The 21646-nt window shown below is 46.0% G+C and overlaps 1 protein-coding gene across 5 annotated transcripts in view; it reads left to right on the top strand.

Moving 5' to 3' along the window:
• PRT6 (proteolysis 6) overlaps positions 1–21646 on the top strand; it is a 120371-nt gene that overhangs the window by 84720 nt on the left and 14005 nt on the right. For all 5 annotated transcript variants that reach the window (XR_015265026.1, XR_015265028.1, XR_015265027.1 and 2 more), the window contains exon 15: positions 21533–21610. Coding sequence is in view for 1 of the 5 variants with exons in the window: in XM_086792439.1 (XP_086648565.1) it covers positions 21533–21610 (78 nt within the window). In the remaining 4 variants the exon portion in view is untranslated. The remainder of the gene's footprint in view (positions 1–21532; positions 21611–21646) is intronic.

Genomic DNA, 21646 nt, shown 5'->3' with positions numbered 1-21646 from the left:
TCAGCCTCTTTCAGCCCTGAATTCAGCATCAGTTCATGCCCATAGTTCAGCCCACAGTTCAGCATAGTTTAACGCCAGCAATCAGCCTTCATATCTGCGTTTTGCACAGCCGTACAGCAGAAGACCTCTGCGTTTTTCTGTCCAGCAGCCTCAGTACCCTGCAGCTTCTGTCCAGCAGCCCCAAGACACCTGCGTTTCAGTCCATCAGCACTCCAGACACCTGCGTTTCTGTCCACAGCAGATTCCAGCCCTGAAGCAACAGTCTACAGCAGTTTCCAGCCCTGAAACAGTTGTTTGCATCAGTGTCCAGCCTTCTCTGCATCATCAACACATTCAGCAGTCATCTGGTGAAGGTAACTCAGCATTCATATGTGTTTTCAGCATTCTAACAGTGTGTAGAACAGTCCACCTTCTTCTTCTTTGAGCCTCAAGTGTGCAGCCCTTCCTCATGCCCTTGGGAGGAGTGCATAGGCTCAAGATCAAGTCATTGAGGTGTTTCTACAGCAGTGTACAGATCAGCCGCTCTCCGATCCTCCGAGATCTTGCGTTTGGCTTATCTACAGTCCAAAGTCATTCTCTCTAAAGTAATAAAGCAAATACTATCTCGTTATCGGGATAGGGGGCCCTTCAGTGGGTAATTCGGGACCCAATCTGGTGTACAGTGTTCATATCTCTCTCTCATCTCTTTAAAGTTTGAAGTAAATGAAATGGATTGCTAAACTCACGAAACTCAGGATACAGAAGACGGTGTGAGCATATTGTGTGACAGGATCAACCAATACAAAGACTTCCGCTGCATATCACATTGGTATCAGATTCAGATAGTCCACACACACCGTATCCTAGCGTGGGGGCATCCTTGGATGGTTAGATTGCGTTCCGGTACGACCACCGACTTCAGCATCATGTCTACACGAGAGAGTACTCATCAGCCGGAAGACGTCTCCCCCGAAGGAGACCTTGCTCTTCCGCCTACAGCAGACACCATAGCTCTTCTAAGAGCTCAGAACCAGCTACTCATGGAGCGTCTCCAACTCTTGGAGGCAGCAGCAGCACGTCCTTCTACACCTCCAGCAGCACCCGACTACATCTCCCTCTTCTTTCAGATGGAACAACAAAGGAGAGAGGACGAGGCCGGAAGGAGAAGAGAAAAAGAAGAAAGACGGGACTATGAGGAAGCCCAACGCAGGATCGACGAAGACCGGCGTCAGGCTGAACTCGCCGCTCGGGAACACCAACGTGAGCTTGATCGAGAACGTATGCTACTCGAACACCAACGGGAAAAGGAGGCCATACACTTGAGGTATCAGCAGCTCTCCTCAGTCTCCCCAGTCATAGGTGTCACCAGCCAGCATCCCGCAGCAGCAACCACCATCATTCGCAGTCAACCGAATTTCAGCAAGTATGATGGTAAGTGTGATCATTCTTCAGTTAATCAATTTGTTCATCAATTTAATGCTCATTTTCCATTAGCTAGGATCACAGACCCACAAGACAAAGTCCACTTAGCGGCTCCCCATCTCACTGGTGAGGCAGTCACTTGGTGGCAGCATTGGTCTAGTATTCATACTGACCAGGCCACAGGTGTCACAGCCTTTGACTGGGACATCTTTGTCCATGACCTGAAGACCAGATTTCTCCCGCCCCATTACATGACCGGTCTGAAAGACGAGTTCTATGGACTCCGACAGAACGGTTCCCCAGTGCTTCAGTTTTCCGGTAAGGTTATTACTTTAGCACAGCAGTTAGGGTTATCTGAGCAGGCCAAGATGGAGCAATTCATTCGTGGATTGGACTCCAACATTCGGTTCACAGTTCGTAACTTTGAACCAAGTACATATGACCAGGCTCTGACTCTCGCTCAGAACGAAGAAATGAAGCTCAACGGGAGCAAGCCCAAGCAGACATCTCAGTCCAGTACCAAACCCCAGCAGCAGCAATCAGCTGCACAGTCAGGGAAAGGTAACGCATCTTCTAAAGATGCTAAGAAGGACAACAGTAATAGCTCCAGTTCAGGGGGTAAGAAGGATAAAGAACCTAAGAAAACCCCTGATGAAAAGGCTAAAGCAGGCATTACTGGAGGTTATCTTCCTCCAGAGGAGCAAAAGAAGTATCAGTCAGAAAATAGATGTTTTTTCTGTCATATTATAGGGCATGGTAAGAAGGATTACCACAAATGGCAAGCGGCACAAGCTGCCAAAGCTCCTTCTGCCACAGTTGCCACAGCCTCCCCAGCTCCTCCAGCCCCGCCTACTACCTCAAATGCAGTTCAACTTTTACCTTCCATGCATCCTATACCATCCGTGGTATTTGATGCTAAGCAGGAGGGTGAGAGCGATGCTGCTCAGAAGAGCCTTATCCGAGCTTATGGCTCTGCCCAGGGCCGACAGTTTGTAGTCCTTTTCGATATGGGTAGTTCTGAAGATGCCATCTCTCCCCAGTTGGCTAATAAATTGAACTGCACTTTAGTCCCATATCATTTGGATGTGGACGGGTTTACACCTGGTCTTCGCACCCACATTTCCCAGAAGGCACAGCAGTTTGCCTTCGAAGTTCAGAAGGCCTCATTCCAACGAGATTTCATCGTCTCCCCTCTGTTAGGGTGTGACATGATCTTAGGAATTCAGTGGTTCCGTCAGTATGAGCCTATTCCCAATTGGGAGCAGGACACTTTTACTATTTGTAAAGGTTTTCCTGAGCCTGTCATGATTCGGGGGGATAGAAGCATTCTTGGCATCCCATTGATTTCACATCTCCAGGCCCGACGAGCTATCCGCAAGGGAGCAGAAGGAGCACTCCTTTATGTTCGTGCTCAAACAGCCCCTCCCTCATTAGTAGCATCCCTTACATCTTCAGTCCCTCAGTTAGCAGACCTCCTATCCAGACACCAGGACATTATGCTTAGGGACGATCTCCCACCCAGTCTCCCTCCCTCTCGCCTTGAGGACCATCACATTGATTTGGTCCCTGGATCAGATCCTCCTAGCAGGTTTCCCTATCGTCTTTCCAAGACTTTAGAGGGCGAGTTGGAAAAGCAGTTATCTGAGCTTCTCCGAGCCGGATTCATTCGGCCTTCTTCCTCCCCATTTGCTGCACCTATCCTATTTGTCCAAAAGAAGGACAAGTCTGCACGCCTTTGTGTAGACTACAGGGCATTAAACAAACTCACTATCAAGAATAAGTTTCCTATGCCCAGGATAGAGTACATTTTGGAGCGTTTAGACGGTGCTAAGTTTTTCACTAAGATCGACCTCAAGAGTGGTTACCATCAGGTCCGCATTTTTGAAGCTGACATTCCAAAAACAGCTTTCAGGACAGAGCGTGGTCACTACGAGTTCGTAGTCATGCCTTTTGGGCTTACAAATGCACCCGCAACGTTCAATAAGATGATGTCTAGGATTTTCGCAGTCCACATTGGGAAGTGTGTCTTCATATTCCTTGATGACATACTAGTCTTCTCAGCCACTGCGGAGCAGCATGAGAAAGATGTGGAGAAAGTCTTGCAACTTTTGCGAGATAATCAGCTCTACATAAACGCCAAAAAGTCTATCTTTGGTATTAAGGAAGTTCAGTATTTGGGCTACATCATTGGTTCCGATGGGATTAGACTGGACCCCTCAAAGGTTCAAGAGATCTTAGATTGGGATATTCCTAAGACCGCCCAAGAAATCCGTTCATTCGTAGGTCTTTGTCAGGCCTATAGTACCCATGTCCATCAGTTTTCCAACCTTGCAGCACCTCTTACCGACTTGCTCAGGGTGGTGAAGACTCGCAAGCAGAAAGTCTCAGTTACAGGTAAGGCACTTGATGCATTCCGTGCACTCGAGAAAGCTGCCTCAGAAGCACCTGTATTAAAGTTAGCATCATGGGACGAACCTTTCGAGGTCATCACCGATGCCAGCAATGTAGCCATAGGAGCAGTCCTCCAGCAGGACAATAGACCCGTGGCATATTACAGCAGAAAGTTGGATGTCGCCGAAAAGAATTATTCGGTATATGACAAAGAGCTTTTGGGTGTGATCACAGCGCTCAAACATTGGAAGCCTTTTCTTTATGGACAGGCTTTCACAGTGAAAACGGACCACCAAGCACTTAAGTGGCTTCAGACTATGCCAAGTGCCCAGTGGAGTGATCGACAGGCCAGGTGGAGTCAAATCTTCCAACAGTTTGGAGGTATGATTGAATACATCCCTGGTAAGCATAACCCAGTAGCAGATGCTCTCAGTCGAAAGTCCAGCATCCAGGCAGTCCAAGAAGCTACCATTCTCGAAATCACGGGGAAGGACTTGGATAGTATGAAAGACCAATATGTCGACTCCCCTGAGTTTGGTACTCAGTATAGTTTGGCCCTCACTTCTGAGCCTGGCCACTATTCAGTACAGAACGGTTGGTTGTTCTACAAGAACCGTCTCTGTGTTACTCGGGAAAAGCGTTCCGCTCTTCTCCACGATGCCCATGACTCCTTAGTTGGAGGACATAGGGGTATCAACAGTACCCTCGAGAAATTAGAACGGTCCTTTTATTGGCCAAAGATGAGGCGTGATGTCTATGCACATGTACAAGCCTGTAAGATTTGTCAAAAAGTCAAGGTTCCCCATACAAAGAAGGCAGGTTTACTTCAACCTTTGCCTATCCCCGACGGACCTTTCATCGACATATCTATGGACTTTGTAGGGCCTCTACCAGCATCCACTGGATCCCGTAACACTCAGTGTTTTACCATTGTGGATCGCTTTAGTAAGTTCTGCATGCTCATCCCATGCAAGCATACGGCCACAGTCGAGGACGTAGCCCGTCTGTTTCTCAAGCATTGGTATCCAATTTGTGGTTTGCCTAGCACCATAACATCAGACAGAGATTCCAAGTTTACCTCGCATTTCTGGAGGGCATTATTTGAAAACTTTGGAACTAAGTTGCAATTGTCTAGTGCACTCCATCCCCAGACAGATGGCCAGACAGAAATTTATAATCAGTTGGCCTTTGATGTCCTCAAGTCATACTGTCATGACCAGCAGTCCAAATGGGAGCACTATCTTCCATTGGTCCAAGCTATCTTGAACGACACGCATTCATCCAGTGTCGGACGGACTCCATATGAAGCAGCCTTTGGTCGCCGTTTTTCTTCTCTTTTGACGAGAATGGTGTCTCCATCTTTAGAGGCTAATAAAACCACGGAAGCATTTTCCGAGATCATTGAGTCAGTTAAGGACCGCTTGACCAAAGCTCAGGAAGCATATAGCAGACAGGCAAATAAATCTAGACGAGATGTCCACTTCAAGGAAGGGGATTGGGTCTATTTGCGTATCATGAAGCAGAGATTGAAACAAGTGGGCAAACGTTGTCCCAAGCTTTCATTCCGTAGTTTTGGCCCTTTTCCAATAGTTAAGAAGATAAGTGATGTCTCAATGAAGTTAAAGTTGCCTGCTAGTTGGACAATGCATGATGTTTTCCATGTTTCTTGGCTAAAACCATATGTTGGTCCAGAAGTGTTTGATGTTTCACATGAACAGCAGCCAGACGTGGTAGACGAGGCAGAAGTTATTGAGCCTGAGCAGATCCTTCTTCATCGATGGAAGCATGGTTCCGGTCGACGGATTCGTCAGTTCTATACGAAGTTCCGAGATCGAGGCACCCACGAAGCCGTATGGCTCGACGAGGAGTTCTTCCAGGAGTACCCCCAGTTATTGGCGGACTACTTGGAAGCCATGAACCTGCCCCCAAGCTAATCAGGAGGGAATGTCACATGCACTCTGCACTCAGTGCATGGTGACAAGATGGCTCATCATCAGAAGTGCAACAATTGTACAGTTTTAGAACCCAATAGGATGATAATTGTCGTATGCCGTGACCCCATTGTACATCCTCAGTCCAGGATAAGTCAGGCACGAGCTACGTAGGTCATTCCTCAGCCTTAGTGGGTCAGTCAGTCAGTCAAGTCCCTTAACCCACTTGGAGAGAATCATTCATGCATGTAGAGTCAGTAGAAGCCTTAGGGTTTGCATCAGAAAGCACTCTGCATCTTGCATAATATGCATACATATGCCTGTGCATCATTTAGAACATCCCCAAAGCCTTAGGGAATTTACTGGGATTTATCTGGTATTTTTCCCATATTTATTAGTATTTATTTATCATTATTTGCATTATTGGGCATTTATAAATATTAACTTTATTAAATGACCAACCTCCAGTTAGTATAAATAGGCTTGCCTAGAGCCTCTTTTGCTCATTCAGTCTTCATTGTGCTAAGAGCTCTCCTCTCTCTTGCTTTCAGCCTAAGACTAATCCAGCCCTAGTGCCCATAAGCTTTCTTCTCCAGCCCCTTGAGATCCATAGCTTCAGCCCAGCCCTAGGTGCCTGTCTTCAGCCTCTTTCAGCCCTGAATTCAGCATCAGTTCATGCCCATAGTTCAGCCCACAGTTCAGCATAGTTTAACGCCAGCAATCAGCCTTCATATCTGCGTTTTGCACAGCCGTACAGCAGAAGACCTCTGCGTTTTTCTGTCCAGCAGCCTCAGTACCCTGCAGCTTCTGTCCAGCAGCCTCAGTACCCTGCAGCTTCTGTCCAGCAGCCCCAAGACACCTGCGTTTCAGTCCATCAGCACTCCAGACACCTGCGTTTCTGTCCACAGCAGATTCCAGCCCTGAAGCAACAGTCTACAGCAGTTTCCAGCCCTGAAACAGTTGTTTGCATCAGTGTCCAGCCTTCTCTGCATCATCAACACATTCAGCAGTCATCTGGTGAAGGTAACTCAGCATTCATATGTGTTTTCAGCATTCTAACAGTGTGTAGAACAGTCCACCTTCTTCTTCTTTGAGCCTCAGGTGTGCAGGCCTTCCTCATATCCCTTGGGAGGAGTGCATAGGCTCAAGATCAAGTCATTGAGGTGTTTCTACAGCAGTGTACAGATCAGCCGCTCTCCGATCCTTCGAGATCTTGCGTTTGGCTTATCTACAGTCCAAAGTCATTCTCTCTAAAGTAATAAAGCAAATACTATCTCGTTATCGGGATAGGGGGCCCTTCAGTGGGTAATTCGGGACCCAATCTGGTGTACAGTGTTCATATCTCTCTCTCATCTCTTTAAAGTTTGAAGTAAATGAAATGGATTGCTAAACTCACGAAACTCAGGATACAGAAGACGGTGTGAGCATATTGTGTGACAGGATCAACCAATACAAAGACTTCCGCTGCATATCACAATCTCCATGCACTCGATGACTTCTGCACATAGAGGGGGCTTACAGTGAACCTTGGGAAAACCAAGGCCATGATTTTCCATACCTTAGGGCTGGTTCGACGACAGGCCATCTTCACACTAGCAGGAGGACAGGTAGAGGTGGTAGACTCATATGTGTACCTCGGGATTACATTTACGACTCCGCCAGGAAGATTTACTATGGCACAGGCAGCCAGGGATAGACTCACACGAGGGTATGCAGCTCTGACCATGCTAGAGAGAGTGTCACCAGGCACACTTCCAGGAGCCCCGCACGAAGGGGTGGTTGTTTGACACACTAGTCACCCCTGCTTTGATTTATGTTGCAACAGTATGGGCACCTGGGCTCGCCACCTCCACATGGTCTCAGATAGAGAGGCCTCAAATTCTCATCCTCTCACGGATGATCCGCAGCAAACCCTGGGTCCCACATGACATTTTCGGGACGGAGTTTGCTGCACCTCCTATGCTAGTAGAGGCCCTCTTCCAGACGGTCTGCTTCATACAGAGGAGCCATCAGATGGACTCTCACATAGAGCTTTTGAGGTGTCCAGGCAGCTCGCAGAGAGTGGAGATAGGAGATCATGGTATTCACAGATGACACAGTGGCTCACTCAGCATGGTCTTGACATAGATCACCTGCCACCTTTCCAGCATGATATACATGCACCACACGTCCAGCTCTCTCACGGTGAGAGGAACAGAGTCGGTCGGCAAGATTTATGGTAGCGATTTACTCAAGAGACTTGGATTACACCTAGTCAGCCTCTACTGCCGAAGATGCTATACTACAAAGATCAGTTTATGCGTATCTCAGCGGACTGCTGCATACAGAGACCTGGATACATGGATGTGTACATGTCTCACAGTTCCCGAGTGGTGATTGGCCAGCTCAGAGTGTCATCACACCTGCTTGAGATTGAGGCAGGTAGGGCAAGCACGGATCCCCAGAGGAGAGAGGATATGCAGACTATGCCAGGAGGAGGTTGAGAGTGAGGAACATTATGTATTCAGATGCAGAGCATATAGTGTCATTAGAGAGAGATACACCACCATCTTCAGTGGACATCCCTCACTCCGCTAGATCATGGAGTCCGCAGGCCAGCGCAGATTTGGATAGTTCTTGCTAGAGAGACAGCGCCACAGAGAGACAGTGCTACGGACTCATACCACAGGGAGAGGTGGGTGACAGCTCGAGCTCACTGATTTCTTCCAGAGATCTATCCCAGTGCCTACCCTGACACAGGAGGGGGTGACACTTCAGCTCGTTGCGGACCTCCGAGCCAGACGGAGACCGAGAGCACCAGGCTACCAGAGTCCCAGACTACAACAGAGGGAGATCACAGAGATACGGGCTCGACATCAGCACCATATCCAGGAGCGGCTAGCTCACTTACACTCACACCCGAAGATCATGCACTGAGGTATTTTTGCCTCGCCATCCCCTATGTATCACATATTACACCCCCATTATGGTACTGGTTGGAGCTAGACAGATCTGCATTGCATTCTTGTATACCCTGCGCATATAGGTTGCATACTGAGCCTCTAGTAGTAGTGCTCCATCCATCACACCCCCCCACGAGCTCAGTACCTTTGTAGTTTATTTCATGTTCATTTTGTCCCTTTTTTTTTTCTGGACATCCAGAAGACATTGACAATTGTACATTGATTTCTCTCATAGGTCGAGTTCAGCTTGTAGTAGACGTTAATACAGCTTTCTTTCTTTCTTTCTCTCTCTACGCAGCCTCCGGCTGCGCTGCTCCTCCCCATTCGCCCTCTACTCTATGCGCCTGCCGCCACCGCCCTGCTCCCGCCCATTCGCCCTCTGCTCTGTGTGCAGTAATGTAGAATGTCCCTACCCTCTATGTGCACAGCCGCTGCCGCCCTGCTCCCGCCCATTCACCCTCTTCTCTGTGTGCAGTATGTAGAATGTCCCTACCCCGAACTAATGGTTGAACCCTCAACCAGAAGCCACTCCCGCCCTTACCCCATCGCGCATCGGGCCGTTTCCCGTCTTCTTTGTGTCCTTGACCACATCTTGAGTTGGGTGACTGTGACAATGGTGCTCCCTCTTGAAGACAGAGTGAACAAGATCGAAGAACAGGCTCAAAAGGCCCTTTCAGACCAGAAGAAACTGATAGACATGACATTGAACCAGCATCGAAAGGAGATTCATGCTGTCAGGACTGAAATTCAGGGTAAAGAGGAAATGTACAAACAGCTGATAGACAGGACATTAAACCTGCATTGAAAGGAGATTCATGCTGTCAAGACTGAAATTCAGGGCAAAGAGGAAATGTACAAACAGCTGCAAGCTGAGATGCGACAAGAGATGGAAGCCTGGAAGGACGCATGCCTGGCTGCATGCATGGAGAAATGTATGGAATTATGCAAGGAGAGATCTTGCTCTAGAGATTGCCCAGTTGCGAGACGCCAGTGCCAAACTTGGCCTGAACTAGAGAAGACTAAGAAGGCAGTCAGAGCAGAGATTCAAGAGGCCAAATCAGGATTTCGGGAGGAGCATGCAGGCCTCCGGAAAGACATGGAAGCAACCAAAGAAGAGGTTTGGGAAACCTCCAAATGGGTTGAGGAGGTGAAAAAGCAAAAAACAGTCCACACGCCAAATGCCACATCCATCATGATGGCCATGCTTGTGAAAGAGAAGCGTCGCCAATCTAGGGCCCTGCATGTGCGAGTAACATGCTTGCAAGTGGGCAACTCACACGGTGAGACTTTATGTAGATAGATGGGCCTCGATCACACCCCTTTTGTAGATGGTTGGCGAGCCGAGAAGGACTTGACGAGGGAGAGGCCTCTCCTCCTTAGGTTCAAAGATACGGAGTCCTGTTTGGCTTTCTTGAAGAAGAGGGCCACCCTCTCAACCACCAAAATATACCTTGGAGATGACCTCACCCCCCTACAGGTGGAATATAGGAAAGCCGGGATGGTTCAGGTTATGGAAGCCTGCAAGGCAAGAAAATGGGCCGTTTATCGTGATGACCGAGTCATCATCACGGATAAACGGCCCACATGACGGTGTGGGGTCTATGAGACCATAGATGCATTGAGGATGGGAGTATGGAATTGCAATGGAACTCTATGGTCAGACATAGGAGGCTTTACCGAGACTTACACAGATAGAGATATTATCTTCTACACAGAAACGCATCAAAGTCCTGAGAGAGGGCCACCCAAAGTGGAGGGTTATTTATGGGAATCAGCTTTCAGAGGACAAACACGCACCACTGTGGGAGTGTGGCTCTGGAGGAGTGGCATACTTGTTTCGCCCTCATTTGAGAGGCATGCTCACAATGGTTAGACACGATGAGGAGGCTCGTTTTATGTGGATGCGATTAGCCAGGCCTGGCTTGAGAGTGATGCATATTGCAGTATGCTATTTCCCACCAGAGAAATCATAATAGGCATGCAAGTTGACAGAGAAAGGGGAGACTTCCTATGCGCCATTATTTGCAAACATTGTAGAGTTCTCCTAGCAAGGAGAGGTCCTCCTATTAGGAGACTTTAATGCACGGACAAAAGGGAAATATGTTCAGACATATGACTTCGAGGGAGATGCCATTATGTTGTCAGAAATTGACTTGGCTGAGATGGGCCTCCAGAGGGCCAACCAGGATATGGGGAATGCAACATCATATGGTAGACACTGCTTGGAGATGGGGGCTATGCATGAGCTGGTTATATATAATGGGTTGTCCAGATGGCTGCAGTCGGCGGACAGCCCTACATCTTCTCTGCATGGGGGAGGCACTAGTACGGTGGATTACCTCATGGGATCTCCCGCTCTCATACCACACATCTCAGACTTCACCATCCCTCCTCCCCCCATACTAGTTGACCACACATTACTTTCTTTCATGATCTCATGCCCCATCTTACCGCCCACACCCACACCCCTTGTCACCACCTTCACCTGGATTCATTTCCATCATGATCTTGACCACATCTATGAGGACCATCTCTCCTGCCACATTTCAGCTCTTGACTTATCCCTCCCTATCTCCACCATCACATCCCAACTTTCCTCCATCATCCATGACTCCGCCCACGCCAGCTTCCCCTACACCGCATGCTCCATAGCAAGTTTGCCAGTGGGATCCCAACCCCAGAATGGATGGTATGATGAAGAGTGCAAAACCACCAGGCTTCGCCTCTTACGCGAGAGGGAACATCGGCTGATTTCAGCACATAAGATTCATGGGTGATACAGATTGAGGATCAGAGGTGCTTGGGCATGTACTTGATGCTCAGACGACACAGGGATGTAGTGTTGAGGCAGCATGCCGAGAGACAGCCCCGGCTCCGACATGACACCTCACAGAGAGCCATCACAGATTTCTTTGTGGTACATGCATCCACATCGGAATCCATTTCCCACAATAGTTCCTCTACTATGATACCACGCCCCAGAGGAGTTCTTAGTGGGAGAGGTCGATCCATTATGCGAGCCAGACGTTCGCGACCCAAAGCTCAGGACTGTCCACCACATAGAGACGGATTCGTGAGGTACTCCGTCGACATGTCACGCTCCCATCTGACATTCCCTCCACCATCAGATCGGTTCTGGCCGAGGCGGGTATCGCCATTAGCTGAACACAGCATATCTCACTCTATACAAGATCATCTGCTGATCACATGTACTGCTCAGATGTTTTCATATCACTTTTTCTTCCAGTTTTGCAATCATTTCTACCATTTTTGTATGTATATATATATAGGCACCCCATTACTTAAAGGCACATTGGCCTTTAACTTTGTTGGGATGGTAAAGCCCATTTTGCTAGCCTGGCTCAGTATATACATGGTACCATTGTATTACTTTTGGTCACAGGAAACGGCGCCCCGAAACGGGGAAATCGAACTCACCGAAATGGCTAGAAAGGGGACACCTTGGTCGACGCTGCCTACGTGGCATATTTTAATATAAAAAAACGATGGCAAAATGCCTTTGATATGCGTTGCCCACGTGGCATAAAACAATACAAAAAGAACGTTGGCTGGCCGTTCCAGTAGCGATGCCGTTGAGAAACGATGGTTGGCCCAAAATAAATCGTAAGGCTCCGCCTTTGATATTCGCAGCCCACGTGGCATAAAATATTTTTAAAAAATGCGTTGGCTAGCCCACATGCGATGCCCGTGATCACGTCGCTTCTTGCCTGTTGCTTCCTTCCCGTTGCTCTCCTTGCAACTTGTCTCAACACCACACCATATAATCTCTAGTACGAAGCTTGTTTTGTACAGTGTACTTGTCTTGTACACAAGACTTGTTTCCTGTGACTGTGACACAAGTCCCTAGAGGTGAGATTCAAATCCCAAAGCTCCAGCACGGTCTTGTCTCCCTCCCTTTCTCTCTTACCCTCCCTTTCTCCCCTTCTAGAGCAAGGCTGAAGTCGGAGCAAGGCTAAGGTCGGAGCAAGGCACTTCTCAACTTGGTCCTCCACAATCAATAACTTTTAATTAGTAAGTGTTTTTTTAATAAAATTTGTAAATGAACCTTGTTTTTTTTAAATAAAAATTTTAATGATCGTTGACTATTTAAAAAATAGATGGGAAAATTCTTAATTAAATTGCACCTTTTTTATTAATATAACAAGTCCTTTTTCAATTAATCCCTCTCTTCGTATTGGGCACAGTTGCTGCAACAAGAGAGATTGTTAGGTCCTCTTGGGACAGGAATGGCATCACACTTATTGTAGATGGCTGGAGCGACACTCGGTCTAGATCCATTCATGGTGTCATTGCCTATTCCAGAGGGCAATTTTACTTTATCTCATCGCATGATGCATCCGAGACAGGGAAAAGTGCAGAAGCACTCTTCCTAGAGTGGTCAGCAGCCGTACAAGCGGTGGGTGAAGAGAAAGTGATCCACTTTGTATGTGATGGAGAGAATACGAACAAGGCAGCCGGGAGATTGTTGTGTGACAGGTTTCCTCATATCACATTTTCTGTATGCATGGCGCACTGCCTCAACAATCTTCTCAAGGACATCCGGAAGTTGGATTGGGTTGCTCCCATCATAGAGCAAGCCACCCAGATTGTATCCTTCATTTACAGGCACACTGTCTTGCTGGCTGAGTTCAGGAAGAAGTCATCTAGAGATTTGCGCAAGTATTCAGAGACTCGCTTCGGATACAACTTCCTCATGTTGGGGTCCCTTAACAAGTGTTCTAGTGCCCTAAAGCAGTTGATGGTGAGTGATGAGTATGAGAGGCATGCATTGTTTGGAACCATTAGGGAAGGCACGTGCGTCAAATATTGGGAACCCTCTTTGGTGGGAGCAAGTGAGACGCTTCATAGCTTTGGGGAAGCCGATCATCCACTTGTTGAGGATGAGAGATTCACTTCAGCGATGCATTGGAAAGATTTACGAGGGTATGGACAAGATGGTGGAAAAGTTGGAGCACATTGAGTAAGATGAACAGAAATACCAAGTTTTAAGGAAGCTATGCCAAGATAGATGGGATATGTACCATTCACCTATGCAAATAGCAGGTTTCATGGTTGATTCCCAGTTTGAAGCAGGCAATCAATACACATATTCAGAGGTGGCAGATGGATGGGACATGATTTTGGAGAGACTTGAGCCTGACATTGCAAGGCAGAGAACTATCAAGGATCAACTGGCAGATTACAGGGCTTGCAAGAGGAGGTTTGGAAGAGCCAATGCTTTGGCAGATCGCTTCACCGCTGATCCATGTGTTTGGTGGGAGGACTATGGGGCAGACACTCCAGAGTTGTAACAATTGGCCATCAAGATTCTGAGCCAGGCGGTCAGTTTGTCTTGTTTGGAGCAACTATGGAGCTCATTTAGCCATATCGCTTCAAACATGTCTATGAGGGGATACTACATCTAGATCCATTAGCACCTCTATCGGCACTCACGGATGGACTTACGTCAGTATTGCATTCAGCAGCCATGGAGAGCTTCCCCCACACTACACATGGCATGGAGAGCACCCGTTCTAGGACTATGCCCCCCGAACCGCTGGTATGATGATGAGTGCCGCCAGTTACGCAGACAGCTGAGAGTACAGAGAGAGCTGGGCCAGATTACACTACGCCAGGCTGGACGACAGATGTCTGCCCTTACTAGACGTAAGAGACGGGCATATGAGGAGGCACAGTATTCGGACATCCACCACTTGCTGATGAGCCTCTACATTGATGAGATCTCGGGCTTCATTAACGAATTAGGTAGGGTTGGTCCCACACTAGCAAGCATATTGATCCCCCTACTACTTCATGCAGATGACATCATCGTCCTCTTAGATTCATCCGAGGGGGTTAGAGATAGTTGTATACGCTACAGGACTTCTGCCCTCAGCGGGACCACTTTGTTAACCTTGGTAAATCCAAGGTAATGGTCTTCAATACTTCTCGCCCCTTCACATCTAGATTGAGCTTGACATATACAGGGGATTCTGTGGAGATTGTCTCATCCTATGTCTACCTTGGTATCACTTTTAGTGGCCCATGCTTCACCATGCTTCCTGCAACACATGCTAGTGTCACTATTTGGCAACCCAATTGGTCCTCCCGTGTTTTCTGATTATATATATACATTGGACCGACGTCCGTGGTGGGGAGTGATGCCACTCATGTGATACTGTGGACTTGGGCTTTTCGTTGGGACTTTGCCTGTGTGTACATGCCCAGAAATGCCTGGAGGATTGGTGTTTTATTGGGTTTGGTACCTCGTGTACTTGCCTAGAGCACGCCTATTTTGGTATAGTTTCATGAACGGGGATTGTCCATACCAATACTGCATTGCATAGTATCTTTATGTGCTTGATGGCAATTGAAATTGCATGCTGTTTTCATGCTTGCCTAACCAATGTGTAGTTCCAGGTAAGGGGACTCCTGCCCGTGAACTGTGCGTGTAACTGTCTGCTGACATGGTTATGTGGCATGTGATAGGTGGTAAACCTAGCTTTAGGAATTGACACTAATTTATAAGTGAGTGTGTACACACTTCATTAAGTTTTGGGCCACCAAGACTCACTTATAAGTTATGACCAGCCCTGTGTTCGCACACACTGATATCCCGAGGTAGACAAAACCCAATGTCCACCGCCCTGACCTTGTCCCCTAGGGAGCAACCAGCCATGTGTCCGCTCTAGCTTGCACCACAAGCCACTTGTCCTCTCTACCTTACACCTAGAGTAGACAACTTACTATCTCTCTCTTCCCTCTCTCTCTCTAGAAGTAGGCGCCTCCTTCATTTGTCCTTTTTGGCTGTATTTTCTGCGGTCTCTTTTTTCCAACTCCATATCCAAGCTTGCTAGTGTGTTTTCGAAGCTTCCAAGAGTGTTTCGAGGTGGTGTACACTCTTCCACACACTCCCAATGACAGAAATTCAACAAAATAGCTCTTATGTTTGTTGTACTTTCTGGTCTTTTTGTTGAAAATCTTAATTTCAGCTCTCCTTTCTCAAATTGAACCAAAGGGGAAGCTTTCCTTGGGTTCCCTTCATCCTTTTGAAGCTTTGATGCTTAAATATGGAAGCAAGTAGTAGGAGGGAGGAACTGGATTGCATGTTCACATACCTTAGAGAGAAGATGGTAGGTAACATGGGCACTTGAGAGGGTAGTGTGAGTTGCAAGTCTACATCGACAGCTACATTGTTTGCAATACTGTTTTCATATGCATTGGTATGGAAATCTGGTCAGAAATGCCCATGACACTATGTACTTGTTTCTCCTAAGATCAATATACTTTATTTGAGGGAGGGGCTGGCGTTAGTCTTTCCTCTTTCCCTTGAACAATGTTCCACAACCCATTAAACTTCACCTTGGTTTGCCAAGTGTGAAAGTTTTCTCTTCTAAACTTTTCTCTCACCTCACTAGGAGCCATAGCAAGGTCTTTACTGCTTGCAAGAGCAAGGGCAATGTCTAATGCTTTACAAGCTCAACTTAGTCGATAAAAGAAAAACAGAAATTAATAACCCATGTCTTCTTCTATATTCCGTGTCCCATATAGATAAAGATTTGATGCAAGATAAGGACCTAGTCCTATTTTAATGCCTTCTCTATTGTACCAGGGTTTCTTAATGCTTCTTCTAATAGTGGGTAGCTTCTTTCTCCTAGAGGTTACTTCATGTGAAGATTTGGAGGGTTGGTTAACCAAAGAGGATGATGAGCATTCACTTCCGAAAGATGAAATATTGATGATTTCAACTATACTCTTACTAGTGGACATGGTGTTGATGTAAGAGGCTTTGTGAACAAGACATTCAGTAACACACAACTTTCAATGTCCCTAGTGTGAGCAAGCTCTTACAAAGGTACCATATTTTTCCTTTAGTGCATGTGAGGAGTCCTTTATGCAAGGTGTTGTGCTCTTTCAATAGTGCCTATAAAATAAGGGTCTATCAAGGAAAATAGTCCTTTTAAACTGCATCGTGTGAACAAACAGATGAGCTCTCTCCAAGCATATGAATAGCCTTCTAAAGGGCTTCTAAAATATATAGAAAACTATATATATATATATATATATATATATATATATATATATATATATATATATATATATATATATATAAAAGGTTACCATAATAAAAGGAAGGCCACGTGTACGTTGTGCAGATCGACGTCAGTTTGAGGCGGCGGATCAGAATGTTGGTGTAGGAGCAGACGTGGCACCCGTTGCAGTATCGCCGTAGTTTGGCTGACCACCGGCAGCGGCAGTTGGCTTCGGCACACTAGGTTGCAGACGTGGCACCCGTTGCAACAGGCGTCCAGCAACAGTGACGTATTGTCTTTCAGGTCAGCAACATGCCGAACTTGCCAGCGCAATTGATGTCAAATAAAGGTGTCGACTCAAAGAAACGAGCAGCATGGGCTCCTAAACGATGCAGATAGAAGATGACTGTTGACAGTCGTTGGCAGCAGATTTCCTCGCCACAAAGGAGTGACGCTCGGGTCTTTCTGATGGTAGGTGCATGTTCATGAAGAGGCTTTAGAGAGAGGAGATAGGCTGCAAGGGCGATGGTGAGCAAGAAGAGCGTGGTTGCATGCCATCGTAGAGTTCAGTCAGGTTGCGGATGTTGCTCTGATACCAATTGAAGGAACATGGTGGAGGAGAGCTGAGAGAAGCAATGCGAAGGCGGGAGATGGAGACAATGCTGAGCCAAAGCTGAACTTGATTAATTAGAAGCAAGTACATGGGTGCCTCATTTATAGGCTGGAGATACAAACTCTTTACATCACCAATGAGGTCATCAGACTCCATATTCTCCTCCTTATGAGTAGGAAAAGAGGTGGAGGGAATGTAGGAGAAGAGGCGCCTCCTATTATTATGATTAAAGAGAAAATCTCTTGCTTTGAAACCTTAGGAAAATAATCCATAGGTTTGGGTTATTAATTCTAACAACAGCTAGCCTGCGCGCGCGCGCGCGCGCACACACACACACACACACACACACACAAGCTCAAGCACAGAGAAATGTGAGTGCTGGAAAAAATGTACTCTAATAATAAATCAAATGAAAGTACAAATGAGTACTCAAAAGCTTAGGGCTAAGTGCCCAATATACAAGAGTGTGGTCACACAGGGAAAAGTGGGATTACAAATGTATCCTGGTCACACCTTACACCAACTATTCTTAGCCGCTATTGCTACCGAGCAATTGAAACTCAAGTTGCGTCGATCCAATAAGGCTAAATCCTCATTTCAAGGCACAGTGAGGGTTGTCCAAAACTTGCAAAATAATGGACAGCCACCTAAAGAGGACCAAAACCAAGACAAAAATGGCCCAAAGGCTGAAAAAAACTCTACCAAGAAGCATCCCTTCAAAGTGAGAGACTATGGTCGCACTTCGGAGAAAAAAAAGCAATATATGAGCGAGGGGAAATGCTCTACTTGTGGTAGCACTGAGCATATTGCAAATGCATGCCCAAACAAGAAGAAGCGTGATAATGCGAATGCATCAAAGTCCAATATGCATATGGTTCCGGATGTGTAGGGCAACACTTCGCATGATAACAAAGATATGGTTGTACGCAAAACTTTTGGACAGCTTTATGATCAGCCTGTTCTGTTCATGGTTGATCATTGTGCAACTGAGAACTTCATATCTACACAGATTGCAGGTGCTTTGGGTATTGAAGTGGAGGACATGGGTCTTGAAATTGAAGTAGGGGTTGCCTTTGTTGGTAGAGAAGTGCAAGTTATGCCTATTATTGGCAAGTTATGCATACACATCAAGGCTATTTGGATCATGCGGACTTTCTTGTGGCGCCTTTGAATGGCCGTAATGTATTACTTGGAAAGCCTTGGCATACACACATTGATCCGTGCAAGGCCTACAAGACCAACAGGATTACCTTCATGCATAAGGACGAGGGCATGTGATTGATGCTGGTGAAGAGGGTGATACCATTCCCCTTGTATCTCATGTACAAATTAAGAAAGTAAGGAAAAAGAGTATTATTGCGTACTTGATTTTTGTACGGGATCATGTTAAAGAAAATAATGTGCATGTAAACACTTTTAGTTATTATAGGCTGAAATTCATTGCAAGAGTACAATGATTGTTTTGCTAATAAGTTACTAAATGAATTGCCACCCGTACGACCGGAAGATCATCGTATTGATCTTGTGTCAGTAGCTCATCACCTAATAAGCCATCGTGTAAGTGCATCCCAAAAAGAGGAGGTCATGAAGCAGGTAAATGAGCTTCTTGGAAAGGGTTTGGTTCAGCCAAGATCTTCTCCATATTGTTCACCCGTCCTGTTGGTTCAAAAGAAGGATGGATCTTTTCGTATGTGTGTGGATTATAGAGCTTTGAATAAGATCACCGTCAAGAATCGGTTTCTGATTCTATGCATACATGGCATCCTTGGCAAGTTGGATGGATCGGAATGCTTTAGTCGAATTGATCTCAAGAGTGGGTATCATCAAGTGCGTTTGGTGCTTGAGGATGTACATAAAACTTCTTTCAGGACAACATTTGGGCTTTATGAGTATCTTGTTATGCCTTTTGGTCTTATGAATGCCTTGGCTACATTCACTAGAATGATGCATTGTATATTCCACAGGTATAGGAAATTTATAGGTGTCTTCTTTGATGACATTCTAGTCTTTTCGAAGACCGAAGAAGAGCATGGAGCTCATTTGGCTATTGTTTTTGAAGAACTCCGTAAGCATTAACTCTTCATAAATGCAAAGAAGAGTGAGTTTATCTTGTCGGAGATACATTATCTTGGGCATATTGTGTCCAAAGATGAATTGCGGTTGGATCCTACAAAGATTGATGCGATTCGGAATTGGCCCAAATTGAGATCAGTGCATGAGATCCGTAGTTTTCTTGGATTATGCTCTTACTACCGTAGGTTTATTCGGTACTTTGTATGGATTACTTCTTCTTTGCATATAAATACAGCCCTTGCATAATCATTTCATCATTCATCATATTCAGCAAGAGAGCAATCAAGCACTTGTCATCCTCAGCCTCAGGAGCATAAGCGATTGCAGTTTCAGCCACCTCACTTCAGTGTTTGTCTCCTACAGCCCTAGGTGCCTCAGACGCATGAGCATTCAGCCATCTACATCAGTAAAACGCATCAGTTCAGCATTCAGCTAGCATTCAGCCTTGCGTTTTCTGCATCCACACAGTTTTCAGCATTCATCCATTCATCGTTTTGCTCCAGCCACTTGGTGAAGGTAAAACACAGCATTCATACTCATTTACAGCATTCATATACAGTCTAGAACAGTCCCAAACAGCCCCTCTCTCAGCCCTAGCATTGCATCCCTCCCTCATACCATTGGGAAGAGTGCATAGGCTCGAGATTGGACATCTTTGGTGTTTCTACAGTAGTGCACAGTTCAACCCAACACTTGGTCTTCAGAGGTCTTGTGTTTGGCTTATTGCAGTCACACTGTCAGTCTCTTTAAAGATAATAAAGCAAATACTATCTCGGGAATGGGATAGGGAGCCCTTCAGTGGGTAATTCGGGACCCCATACGGTGTACAGTTATCATCTCTCTCTCTCTCTCTCTCTCTCTCTCTCTCTCTCTCTCATCTCTCTCTAAAGTTTGAAGTATTAAAGTGGATTGCTAAACTCGCGAGACTTAGGATATAGAAGATGGTGTGAGCATTTGTGCGACAGGATCCTCCAATACGAAGACTTCCGCTGCATGTTACAAGTTTACTATTGCTTTTTATTTTTCATTGATGACAAGATTTCATAGACACTATGTATACATCATTGCCTGGCATGCATGGTTGATTGATTGTTTTTATTCAGCTCTCCCATATCCCATCACTTATTGGCATAGTAGGATCTAGATTTTTCATCTTGTATAATCTCAAAGTCTTAGATCTTAGCTTTCAGTTTTCAGTTTTAGTTTACTGTTGCTTTTTCCTTTTTCATTGATGACAAGATTTCATAGACACTATGTATACATCATTTTAGTCCTATAGACCCTTTGGGTCTTTTGAAGACATTAATATAACTTTCTCTCTTTCTATCTTTCTCAGGATCAAAACAGATTTCTTTAGTCTACATGCATCCACATCGGTGCCCACCACTCGCACTAGTAGTTTGGCCCCACGCCCTAGAGTGGTCCTTAGTGATAATATAGAGCTCGATCCATTTTATGTGCTAGGTGGATGTTATCTGGATGCTAGGTAGTTTTATTATCACCGGTAGTTTCTTTCAAACATGAGCCTCAGCTTATGCCGAGGTGCATGTTTCGAGCGAGCCTTAGAGAGAGCTTTTTTTGACAACCACTCTCTCTCTCTCTATACCCATACCTCCCTAGTTCTTCTCACTCTTCTTTCCTCCTCTTTCGACTGTCTAGCATGTGATGCACTTTTTTATAGTATGCATTTGGAGTAAAGCAGGACTATGCGGGTGGCCAAAAAAACCGTATGGCGACTCTGGATCTAGACTCTTATGTGTGTCACTTCTAGGTGAGGCGAGTAGGACTAGACTTACAAGAATTTGTTGGCCGGACCAACAGATTGAAGTGCCAGCTTTTTGAGGATGTAAAAAGTAGAGGCCACCGGTAATACAACACTCCATTTTCTTTACCCCACAGATTTTAAAGGTTATGCCATGCATATCTTATGAACTGCCATGCAAAGGAAGAATGAGAGGCTATCTGGGGAACTCCGATATAGTGTAGTCTATGCCAGTCTTAGTCAAATGAGCGCTCCTAAGATATGACTAGTGGTACAAAATTAGGATATGAAACAACTAATGTAGTAACTTAAACATGGTGCACAATGTTTTTTTGTGGGGGGACTGGATAGATTGGAGAGATTCTAAAATATTTTTTTAATTGCAGAAAACAAACATTCTTCTTCAAAGGTGTGCACGCCAAGCCAGCTGGCCTTCACCTTACCTGGATGCTTTTGGCGAGGAGGTAGGATGGCATAACCCATTGAATTCAGTGCAGTAA

The sequence above is a fragment of the Cibotium barometz genome, chromosome 58, assembly GCF_041138505.1.
Source record: "Cibotium barometz isolate CiBa-2024 chromosome 58, ASM4113850v1, whole genome shotgun sequence".
NCBI classification, from domain to species: domain Eukaryota; kingdom Viridiplantae; phylum Streptophyta; class Polypodiopsida; order Cyatheales; family Cibotiaceae; genus Cibotium; species Cibotium barometz.
Note: the sequence above shows the minus strand (reverse complement) of the source record. Positions and strands in the feature narration are given on the sequence as shown.